Source organism: Archocentrus centrarchus, chromosome 15, assembly GCF_007364275.1.
Source record: "Archocentrus centrarchus isolate MPI-CPG fArcCen1 chromosome 15, fArcCen1, whole genome shotgun sequence".
NCBI classification, from domain to species: domain Eukaryota; kingdom Metazoa; phylum Chordata; class Actinopteri; order Cichliformes; family Cichlidae; genus Archocentrus; species Archocentrus centrarchus.
The window spans coordinates 23,010,812-23,022,969 of record NC_044360.1 but is presented as its reverse complement, the minus strand read 5'-3'; the positions used below and the strand labels follow the sequence as shown (position 1 = coordinate 23,022,969).

At 37.2% G+C, this 12,158-nt stretch overlaps 1 protein-coding gene across 2 annotated transcripts; it reads right to left on the bottom strand.

The window, feature by feature from the left end:
* Positions 1–166: 166 nt before the first annotated feature.
* Positions 167–12,083, bottom strand: LOC115793094 (interferon-induced, double-stranded RNA-activated protein kinase-like). Of its 2 annotated transcripts, none has more exons than XM_030747853.1 (24): positions 12,032–12,083; positions 11,492–11,593; positions 9,869–10,228; positions 9,661–9,784; positions 9,434–9,507; positions 9,166–9,315; positions 8,920–9,052; positions 8,003–8,070; positions 7,842–7,920; positions 7,638–7,711; positions 7,401–7,544; positions 7,137–7,269; positions 5,197–5,255; positions 5,019–5,109; positions 3,940–3,965; positions 3,808–3,850; positions 3,635–3,720; positions 3,391–3,510; positions 2,170–2,298; positions 1,615–1,831; positions 1,389–1,532; positions 1,061–1,162; positions 776–838; positions 167–561 (listed from the first exon to the last, which is right to left on the bottom strand). In XM_030747853.1, the coding sequence occupies exons 2-24, from the start codon at positions 11,590–11,592 to the stop codon at positions 424–426; spliced, it is 2,658 nt and encodes an 885-aa protein (XP_030603713.1). In that variant the 5' UTR covers position 11,593; positions 12,032–12,083; the 3' UTR covers positions 167–423. The 2 variants fall into 2 exon arrangements, with proteins under 2 accessions (XP_030603713.1, XP_030603714.1); XM_030747854.1 differs by lacking the exon at positions 12,032–12,083 and having other exon boundaries at positions 9,869–10,017; positions 10,102–10,228; positions 11,492–11,652.
* Between the last annotated feature and the right edge of the window lie 75 nt (positions 12,084–12,158).

Here is a 12,158-nt window from a genome sequence, read left to right as displayed (position 1 = left end):
AACAAAAATGAAATAAAAAAAAAAAAATTGCACAATGATATAAATCATTTTATTGCCCAGAGTAGCTTGTTTATTTTATTTTATTTTTTACAAAACTATACAAAGAAAGTATGACATCACAAAATATTACAGAATAAAACAGACAATTTGTAGAACTCTAGACAACAAGTGAATAATGGCACAAATTTGAATTCATGTTTTATTCACTAATAATGACATGAATGAGTTCATGAGCCCGTTTTTAAACAAAGTAGAACATATCTGATGATGCATCAGACCCCCGAAAAGAAAAGCATTAAAGGAAGTAGTTCCTTGAACAGTTAAAACATCCACACATGCACTGCATGCAAACCGAATAGTCTCACATGAAATGACTAATTTGAGTGTTCTTTTAAAAACTTCTCTTTGGAGTCCTTATAATTGTCAAACAGTGTTCCTACTTCGAAACATGTTTTTTTGCATGTAAAGTGCATGAGTGTACTCTTTCAGCGCCTCGTTTAGTTTACTTGCTTCAGGTCGGTCTTCTGGCTTCGCATGCAGCATTGCCTTTATGATTTGGTGCTGCAATTAGACAACAAAAAGAACAGTGTGAAATCTCAGTATCAATAAATGCTGTTGCTCATTGTGAAAGTTCAGTATGTATTATTTCCCCACATTTACACTTCACTTGGGAAATGAAACAAAGACAACCTTAAGAAATCAAAACACTCCTGTTGGGTAATTTTTGTGTGTAAAAAGAATTGTATGTAGTAAAATGAAAATTATATTGATGTACCTCTTGGGGAAAATTGTTCAAAAACCCCTGAGGAAGCTTCTGGCTTCGAGCATTGTCCCAAACCTGGCATTTATATAATGGGAGAAGGGAGGAAGAGCATGTAATTGACCTGACACAGATTTAAAATTATGCTCTACTCATTTAATAAATATTTTTAAAAATAGTCAACTCTAAAGTTGCCTTTATATCTTATTCTATTTCTGCTTTCTTTGACACACATTCAAAACTATTATTAGCAAAGCAAGTTTGCAGCAGCACTTTGCATTATGTCTTTGAAACACTCACCACTTTCCTTTCAGAGCCAGCAGAGAGGTTCCAAAGAAGTTCAAAATATATCAACCCCAAAGCAAATATGTCTACTTTTCGGTCGTAATGGCTCTTGCTCTTCTGTCATGAAAAAAAGCAACAAACATAAGTATTAATTTTTGTGAAACCTGCACTGTTTACATTCTCTTCCTCTCTTAACGATGGCCCCGACTGTGAGGAAAAAAGACTCGGTTTAACACAACAGTACTGTACTGCACCATGAGGGCTCAAGCCAGGGTGTCACTTACTAACCAATATTTATTAAAGGGTAAGAAACTAAAGATAATGTCACTGTAGATTATTCAACCTGCTCAGGAGCCATATATGAAGGCGTTCCTTTGTAGGCACTTCTTTCCAGCAGGTTTTCAGCATCATCCTCAATCTCAGCAGTGACCAGACCGAAGTCTCCAATCTTCACTTCTCCATCCCGACCAAACATGATGTTGGCAGGCTAAACGTTTTAGGAAAGACACAAATAAATGTCGAGCTCTTTAAGAGCTGTCCAGTGACAAATAATCTCCTCTTTGTCTCACCTTCAGGTCTCTGTGGATAAACATCTTCGAGTGAATGTACTCGACTCCACTGACTATTTGCTGAATAATGATTAAGCTGTCTTCTCTTCTCTTGGAGTCTCGCAGAGATTTCTTCATATTCAGAGTATTCTTCTCATCGATCCACACTCGAAGTGTTTTAGTGTCACACAGCTCCATCTGAATATAGAGGGACTTTGCAGATGAATCACCAGTAGACCTTGAAAAAGTAAGAAAAAAACAAATGAAGAAATGATGCACATTTACGGTATCTTTAACAGTGAGGTAAACTTTTTGGCCACTATTTTCATTTTTACTGCAACAGATCGAGATTTTAAAAACTGTCAGACACAAAAATTCTGGGGCCATGCATGTTGCTATAATCCCAGAATATGGCAACTAAACTGTCAAGTAGATTTAAAATTTCTAACATTATAATTTTAATCACACACAGCAAACACGTGTATGTCAAAGTTGCAGGAAGTGAATGCTTTCTCTGTCATTCACACCACAAGAAATGCAATGATAAGGCATACGTAATAACTGAATGGGACTTACTGTGAAGTACTGTAACTGTCAGCTGTACTGTCCCATTGGTATTCAAAATCCTCCATCCAACATGTGTAGTATCGAACAATGTGGGAGTGGTGGAGGTCTGATAATGCCGACACCTCTCTGAGAGCCTTTCTGATCATAAAGAGTACAAGAAAATGATGTCAATAAACTTTTAACCACTTTTACAATGCCTGTAACTTTTCAACTGAAGGACTCAATACATCAATCAACAATCCAATTAGAGTATCCCTATGAGAACACCTCTCCCACTTTAAGCAGAACCATCAGGTGGCCCAGAATAGTCTCAGTGTTTCTTTTAAACTTCTCACCATAAAAAAAAGTCAGTTTTGTCTTGTATGCATTAATGTGCAAGGAAAATATACAACTGACATTTTTTTTTCCAGTGGAGAGAGGGAAGTCCTAAAACAGAGGAGTGCGAATGGTTGGAAGCACGAACACATGATGGTTAGAAGATTTTATCAACTATAATCAGGAACAGCAAGTCAATCTTAGTATTTATTTGAAGCTAAGCAGCCAAAGTTTTTCACATAAAGTTGAATTCTGACCTTGTGTAATTAGCCTGTCACCACAGTAGCTGAGGATACGTGTGTCTGACATATAGCTTTAGGCCGTCTTTCATCCTGATATCATGATGTAGCCACTGAATGCATATGTAAGGCCTTACATATGCATTCAGTGGCTACATCATGATATCATCACCTTTCGTGAGATTCTTCTGTTCAAGTCACGTGGAAAGAAATGGAGCAAACCTTATCTGAAGCAGCTCTCTAGCTACAACCAATGAATACATCATGTCATCTAACAAAAACTTAGGTGGTCAGTTTGAAGTGAGCGACTGCTTTTATTTATCTATTTATGATTTCACAAAACCACTTTTTCAAAACTTTAAAGAAATTAGATACTAACAGGAGACCTGATTCCAGAATGGTGAGATTGCATACCAACAAAAAAACCCCCCAAAAACTCCCACTTGGATCATTTGCTGCATTATTCTTGCGCATTGTATTTTTTCCCCCCCTTTCTCTTGACTTTTCCTATCAATAACGATGCAAAATACCCCAAAACAAATATGTGACAGTGAGTGTGCCGCCTGTCTTATTGTATTCTATTGCATGTATGTACTGAGCTTGTGAGGCACAGTACAGAACATGCATTGGTAATTCACTTTTTCAGAAATGAAACAAAATGAAATACTTGACTTACTCTTTGCAGCGAACAATTTTAATAGCATAATATTTTTCCAGCAGTTTATGTTTTGCCTTAAAAACACGACCAAAGGCACCTTTGCCAAGCCGCTCTATGGAGTCAAATTCTGAAGTAAACCTGTAGAGATGATTATAGCTGTTATTATTATTATTGATTCAAAATGCTTGCAAAGAGAAAATTCTCTTTTAACTGTAAACTATGGTAAAAACATGCAAACAGTGTAATGTAGTGTTTCTCATACCTCGATGCTACGATTGTACTTGATGTATTTTCACTGGAACTTTTCTTTTCTTTCCTCTTTTCTTTGAAATCAGAGTTGTGCAAATCCTTAAAAAAAAATTAAGTCAGCGTATTGAAATTCAAATGTTAAACAAAAACCAAACAAACTGAAATGATTCAGAAAGTCTGTGATACCTTTTTTCTGTTTCTAGAAGCATTATCGAAATTGGCTGCAATTCTAATAAGACAATGAAAATAATCATCAGCAATCACGGCAGATGAAATATTACATGAATAGTTTACAACAGATCTCAAAGGCTGACTTACTTCCTTTTAGGTTTCAAATCAGGGTCCTTAAAAAGGGGGAAAAAGGCTCAATTAGATTATATACAGATACAGAACATCTGTTACAAACAGGATAAACTTATTTATTACACTTAAGATATGATCAAGAGTTTTTTAATAGCAGCTTGAAACACTGAAGCTAATCATCAGTTACTGAAGATAACAGTTTTTAAGGTGCTATTTAACAAATACATGCACAATTTCTGCCTAGTGCTTTAGTAACATTTATAGTCTGTATAGATTGTATATGTGAATGTATGCTTTCTACATAAGTCGTCCCATGGACACCTTTTTCCTACATTTGAACAAGTACATATTTGATTCTAATAGGAACAGTTCCTCCAGATAAAGGTGATATATCTGAACAACATCACAAGCAAAATTAATGTTTTCAATGAAAATAAAAAAAAAAATGCAAAATTCATCAGTGGAAAAGTAACAACTTCTCTAACTAGTATTGTACCCTTTAGTAGAAATTACTCATAGGCATTTTGCATAGTTGTCCACCTGCTTCACATGAGGAAAACCTGCAGTGTGCAAAAACACTATTCATTTTTCTAGTGACTTGCAATAGACACCTCAGATTTTTCCACACGCCTTAATGGCAAGAGAACACCAGACCCTAGATTTCAAAGGTTTAAACAAGATGGGTGTATATGTCACTCCCTAAGGATGTCTTATCGCTGGCACCTTTCCTTGACCCCCTGATTCTAATATCATTTATGAACAACAAGAAAAGTATGTCAAACAAATTATGAGCAATGTCAACTACATTTGTTACTTTTGAATATATCACCTTCACCTGTAGGTAGTGTTTGAAACAGGAGGAATTGCTTGCTTGATCAAACTTTTTAATAAAGCCAACAATTTATGTTACTATAAATACATCACCCACCATTACTGTAAAGGTAACAGTGGTGATGATAATACTCGCAATTCTGAAAACTACTAACTGACAGTGTGTAGTTGATCTAAAAAAATGTAAAGCATCTTAATATAACTGTGTTAATTGCAGAGGACATAACAACAGATCTTAGGTGGTTACACAGGAGATGACAGACCTGATCTTTGGGAGGTTTTGGCACCTTGGGGGAAACAACTAAGTCACTTGTAGTCGTTGGTATTCTTTCTGATTTTGCATCAGGTGATGTCCTTTGAAAATACAGAGAGATACACTCATACAGTTTTCTCAACATTAAACTTTACTTTTTTGTTGTGCTTGCTCATTCCATGCCTTACGGTGTGCTTGCTGGGGTGGACAGCTGGACTGGTGTAACATCACCTGACAAAGGGGTTAACTGAAAGCAACAAGAAAGTGTTCAGCTGTTACATGCTGTGGTATGCTGTTTACTGGTATGAGACACTTTGGTATAAGATAACATTAATGCTGGTAACTGTGGGGGTATTTTTGAACTATTATTTGTCCATCTGGCTGACATAAAAATAAAATTATTTATATTTTATTATGTTAAACCACATACATGTTTAAAATGAGTCTATCTATCTATGACTATAGCCAGCAAATTGTCCCTTTAAAAATTTTTTAAAAGTTTTCTAGTTTTGGATATAACTTCACATACACTAGAGTTTATTTAGTAAGAATCACCCTCTGTATTATAAAGCATTAGCTCCAAAGGTATTAAATCATTTAGTCTCTTAGCGTGTCTGCTGAGGACTGAGCTGTATCAGCATTTACTTTCCTCTATTTGTTGTTCTATTTATAAGAAACTAAACTTTAATAAACACATGCTTTTATAAAGCTCCCACTTAAGGAATCGCTGAGTGTGGCAGCACTGCTTTACATACAGTCTAGGGTTTAATATTTTTCCCGAAAGTGACATGAATCAAATCCCGGGAAATGACGAGCCATTTCCCGGGAATCCCGGGAAAAAAGTTTATTTATTTTTTTATTTTAATTAGGCCTTCTGTAGCCTGTGTCGGCCTTAACCTATTGTGATATTGTAGAGGTAGCTTTCCAGCTATGTCCTGTTATGCCCAGTAGGGGGTAACGTCGGCTTGATTAACGCAATAAAACCTACATCTCGACATTCGAGTGCTCGAGCTATGCGGTGTTGTATCGTTCCTCAACACTCCCTTAACAAATATAATTCGAATATTCCTCCATTGTACAGCGATTTTACAACTGCTGGTGCAAAACAATACGGTTCATCTCCACACAGCATTGATAAAGGCTCAGCCACCTGCGCTGTCGTGGCGACATCTGTTGCGCTATATCTCCACCAGTGGAACGCTGTAATAGTCATTGAAAAGTTAACTACCGTACTACACTATAATATGACATAACACAGGGCCTTGAGTAATGCAGTACGACTTGGTCATTGCCATTCTGGCAAAAACAAATTTATAACACCGTGTCTGAGGGTTAAAGTAGGTTCGCTGTGAATCGTCTATTGAAAAACTGGCCAATCCTTATAGCCTAAAAAATATACATTTTACTCAACTCCATTTCAAAAGCGAAATATGTTAAAGCAATCTATTTCATGATACTTTCTTCACACATTAGGCCCGTATCCTAATTCATGATTGTTAGTAAGCGGCTGCAAACGAGGAAAAGAAACACTCGAAGTTAAACAGATATTTCTTTATTGTTCAGGGCAGGCATATTTTATAGGCTATATAATGCAATATAACAATATATAATAATATAAAATTATATAATACAAAATACCTTAGGGTAAACACATTGCCTACGATTTCAACAAATTAAAGAGGAAAAAAGCACAACTGTGTAATACCTCTATTAAAACGCTTGAGATGAAGGCTGAAGCCTTAAACGGAGGCTGAACGTGCCTGAAATGAAGAGTAATGCTTTTCGCATTAAACGAACCCTTCTCTCAATATTTCCTTAAATTTAACTTTCTGAAGCTTTCTTTTCTTTCTGAAAGTCAAATCAACGCGCGCGACTTTTTTCCCGGTTTCCCGTCTAACGTTTCCCGGGAAACGGGAAATGGTTCTGATCGCATTTCCCGGGAATCCCGGATCCCGGGATTAAACCCTAATACAGTCACTCTAATGCAAAGGTCTAATTATTTGGAAGCAAAATGGACGTCTTTATCAGTTTCATTCTTTAACAGCTGGTTTTGTGGAGCAGAAAATAGATGGTTTTCCACTTCCAATGTGGTGGATTAAAAAAAAAAAAAGAAGAAAATATTAAGTACCTTGCTATCCCAATTTGATTGTTCCTGAAGAACAGACCAGGCCTGCTGAGCTGCATGTTGTTTGGCCTCTTTGACAGTCTTCCCCTCACCCACAGGGTACTCCTTGCTGTCTATGACTACTTTGTAGAAGAATCTGTGTAGGGAGATAATTTCATCAGCAATAAGACTTTTGTTTCATATGAAGAGCTTTATAAACACACACACATATATAGATACAGTCTATGTAATATGTATTTAAGGTTAAAAAGGTTAAGGCATACTCACTGAGGGTTATGTGGGGGACCGCATTTCCTCACTAAGATGTAATCGTGGCAATGCTTTGTTTTCTGACAGTACAGATTGATGACTCCTATGAAATTTTCTTCTGTAAAGCTTTCCCCTTCTCTCTTTATGATCTTTGTGTTAGCGCTGTAAAGACAAGCCACATGCTATGAACTTTAACAACAAAACAGAATCAAAAGAATGAATCTGAAACTATTTGTTAGCGCTGTTTGTGCTTACCAGTTGTCATCATGATCCTGATTTATTTCTTCCCTTTGATGACTCGATGAACCACCGTGTTTTCCATCTCCAATCTTAAAACAGCAACAAATATTCAAACCGATTTTACTTCCGTTGTTAATTTAAGCAACTTCTGCAACAGCCTCAACATTACAAACTGGTGAACCATGGCAGTAGTGGACACAAGAATGGGATATAACCAACCTGCTCCATGAAAGAGCTGGATGAACTGGACAGAACATCTGAGTCGTTTGTGCTACTTGATTTTGGATGGCCGGAGTCCCTTGGAGAATAAAATGACAAATGAGTAGGTGTTCTCAACATTAAATGTCACCATCGACTGTACTACTCGGTTACTGCCTTACAGCGTGCTTGGTGGTGTGGATAGCTTGGCTGGTGCTCCATCATCTGACACTGCTGACCTGACAGTTATCTGAAAATGCACATGAAGTTGAGGGGCTGTTACAAACTTTGAACTTGGATTATTTCCAGAATTGTCCTTTAAAGGGTGGCTTTGAAATTTACTGCTTAGGTCTTCTGATATGTTTGAAAATATGGCAGGTATAAATGTTTATGTATAAATGCTGTGCAAGTGTGAAATATTATTAAAAATCCAGGGTCCCAGTATACTATGGGCACAGTGTGACCCTGGTACTACAGTGCCCATGGTGGGAATATCTCAACAATCTACAAGATGGCCAAAATATTTAATATCAAAATAACAAACATATAGGACACTGATGTGGAAAGTGTTTGTGGTTATCAGTTTCTACGTATATGCACTATAGCATCAGCAGCTGGTTTGGAAATCTAGCAATCAAGTGTAAAACTCACATTTTTAATCTGGTTAAAACAGCAGGAAAGATCATGGGAACAGCAACACTCCTTGCTCCCCAAGATAATACTGTACAGTCCACTGTTCGACAGACTAGTAGGAATTTATCTAACGCCTCACATGTTTTGTACTCCAAGTTTGTGCTGAACACTTGTAGGAAGTACAAGGTCCCTTTGTGTAACTATAACTGGTGCAAATATTCATTTGTCCCTCTGTCAGCTCATGAACAGCTCGTGACTGAATGACCAAGAAGCAGAGAAGTTTTGAGGTGGCAAGTTTTTAACTATTTATTAATTGTGTACGTATTCTAAGGTCTATATTTATAAAAATGTATGTCCATTTAGGGCTTATGCCTTGATTTTCTTACTATCAGTTAGCTGATCCAAGATGATTTTCTCCTATGGGAGACAATAAATTAATTTTATCTTAACAGAACATGATAAATACCTTGCTGTCCCAGTCCGACTGTTCCTGAAGAGCAGACCAGGCCAACCGAGCTGCATTTTGTTTGGCTTCCTTGGCACTCCTACCCTCACCCACAGGGTATTCCTTGTTGTCTATGACTAATTTGTAGAAAAATCTGTGTTGTGAAAAAGAGAAAAATAGGTTTACATCATATACCAACTGTTAAATATCAATCAAAATTTAGCATAAACTGTCTATAATCCGTATTATGGCGTTAGTCATACTTACTGTCGGTTATGAGGTGGTCCACATATATTCTCTTCAATAAACATATGGGAGCAGGATATTTTCTGACAGTAGTGGTTGACAAGTCCTACGAAATTTGACTCTGTAAAATTTTTCTCTTCAGTCCTCAGAGTCAAACTCTTTGTCCGATTGCTGTAACATCAAAGACAAATGCCTCTAAAACCTCGACCACTTTAAATGATCGTCTATAAAACGCTTCACAGACGTGAAGCGTCAAAAATAAACATGTGCTGCCCCTATTTGAACTCACCAGACATCTGCAACATTTTGTTTTATTTCCTCGCTTTGTTGACTTGATGTTAAAACGCATTTCTCATCTCCAGTCTGAAATACAATGGGCAACAACTGAAACACGTACTAGTACATCCATGAAAATATTTACAATCATTACCAAGCATTTCGAATTCTTCCTTGAATTTCTCCTGTGTTCTGTGACTTTAAGCCAGCCAGTATAAAATGGTCTGTTCCGTTACTTACCTCTGAACTTTTACTGCCACATATTTCATGATATACAAGTTTGGCTGCTTCCTCCTTTGCTTCCCTCCTTGTTTTCCCAGAGGCTGCTGGATACTCCTTGTCACCAACTATAAAGTTACACCATCTAACATAAAATATATTTTTTTAGCAAATTTCAAATAGTGGATGCACAACTATAAATGAAACTAGATGCATCAAACAGACTCACTGATTATTTAGTCCAGGTCTGGTAGTCTCCACGGGCCTTACAAGCACCCTATTCTTTTGTCCATATTCATTGAGCCAGCATATGTAGTTGATGTTACTGGTACTTGTCTGATGAACTGATGTAGCAGAAACTTCTGCAGCATTTTCTGTCTGTTTGTAACCAACAAACATACAGCAGATTAAAACAAATATCCCTGCATACAGTGAGTGAATGCAGTGGAGTAATAACCTTACAATATCAGCTGGTTTCTCCAACAATCCTGCCAAAGCATTTTTAGCCGCGTTCTGTCTGGCTTCCTTCTTGTTCTTTCCGACACCGTCAGGATAGGCTTTACCATCCAGGACGGCTCTTAGAGTAAATCTGTAAAGCAAATGGAAGAGCGATGTTGAACAGACAAGACAGTGCAACAATGCGCTCTGTAGAGGGTGTACAGTGGAGGAAATATAATTTGATCCCCTGCTGAATTTGTAAGTTTGCTTACTTTATATATATATATATATATATATATATATATATATATATATATATATATATATATATATATATATATATATATATATATATATTAAAGGAGAGAGACAAAAACATTATAAAAAAAATTATAAATTGATTTGCATGTCGCTGCGAGAAATAAGTATTTGATCCCCAAGAAAAACATGGCTTAGTAGAGAAACCCCTGTTGGCAAACACGGTGGTGAGACGTTTCTTGTAGTTGGTCATTGGGTTCGCAAATTTCTCGAGACGGATTTTGACCCACTCCTCTTTACAGAAACTCTCTAAATCCTTTAGGTTTCTTGGCTGCTGCTTGGCAACTCGAAGCTTCAACTCCCTCCACAGATTTTTTTATAGAAGGTCTGGAAACTGGCTTAGGCCACTACATGACCTTAATGTGCTTCTTCTTTAGCCACACCTTTGTCATGCTGGAAGACCCATCCACGACCTATCTTCAGTATTCTGGCTGAATGAAGTTCTCATCCCAGATTTTATAAGGCCCTGCCCATCGGTCCTTTATTGAGCAGGGAAAACCTTGTGGGTGCTGCAAGAGTTCAATCCATCACAGTGCAGTGTGTTACCGATGGTCTAGCCTGGTTGTAGGGGATCAACTAATATATGCATAATAAAACAAATTATCTGCATTATTGTTTGCCATCATAGAGCCTTACAGACTGTCATCTGGTAACTACAGGTGCTGGAGTGCAAGGAAGTCATTCATTTATTCTAATAATGTGATGTGTGTGTTATTGTTATTTCCGTGCCATCACAAGAACTTGTCGCTCATGACTCAAGTACTTATGTTACATAAAAATAAAAACATTTAAAATCCTATTGCTAACATAATTTCAAATTTGATGGTAAACTGAATATTATAATTGCACGGATGATGACAAAGTTAGCTAATCTGTGAAAACACCACATTAGTAAAATACTGCAGGATCAACATACCTGCGGACAGTGAGTGTCCTAAAGCAACGTGTAAAATGCACCTACTGTCTACAAACGCGCATTTGGCGGCGGATAATCATGTTTAAAGTGGAAGCTACGTTTCAAAGCGTTACAATGACCCACAGATGTCCCCAAATCCTGACTTGTCCCATGACTTTCCAGGTCGCAGATCCCACTTACGTTTTAATGTGGTCAGGCCCAGCAACTCCAATCTCCTCAAACTGCAGCACCAGCCGCTGCCTCTGTGCATACTCGTTCAGCTTAGCTACGTAGTTATCCATCCTAGGTTTGTCGGCAGTAGGAATATTTACTCAAAAATACAGAACAAAATGCAACTCTCAAAATAAAACATGGTTTCCGTTTTCCCTTTCCACGTCAGTTTGTTTCGTTTTCTCCTTAAACGTCACATGGTGCCTTCAAGTGATGTCCGATATAGCAACCACTATTTGTTTAGCAAAGTCATTATTAAAAAAAATAATAATAATTGTGTGAAACGCTTTGGGTTGGGCGGAAGATATCTGAATAAAGCGCAACACCAGGTCAAGTGTATGTGCAAGTACGAGAAAACCGCGAGTAGAAACGATGCTGTTTTTGGCTAGTAGCTGTTAGCTTTGTTAATTATTATTGACCTTTTTTTATAGTTTAACTAACGTCATAGCGTCAACTTTTTAACTTCAGTAGTAAATACCAATCTTTTTTATTATTATTATTATTTTGTACCTTACGTATGTTAGCACTGAAAGTCCCAAGACGTTTAAGAGCCGCTCCCATCGCTAAGGTCCATGGGAGCTGTAGTTCCTAATGTCAAGAAACAAACATGTTGCTTAACGTCCTTGATGTCCGGAAA

Bases quoted from the DNA above. Each gene is read 5' to 3' on its own strand.
- LOC115793094 (XM_030747853.1), bottom strand. From the start codon at position 11,592: ATGGATAACTACGTAGCTAAGCTGAACGAGTATGCACAGAGGCAGCGG. The intron at 7,712-7,841 runs GTTGGTTATATC...TGCTGTTTTAAG, and splicing joins CCAGCTCTTTCATGGAGCAG to ATTGGAGATGGAAAACACGG. The intron at 5,256-7,136 runs GTACTTAATATT...TGTTGCTTTCAG, and splicing joins AATCAAATTGGGATAGCAAG to TTAACCCCTTTGTCAGGTGA.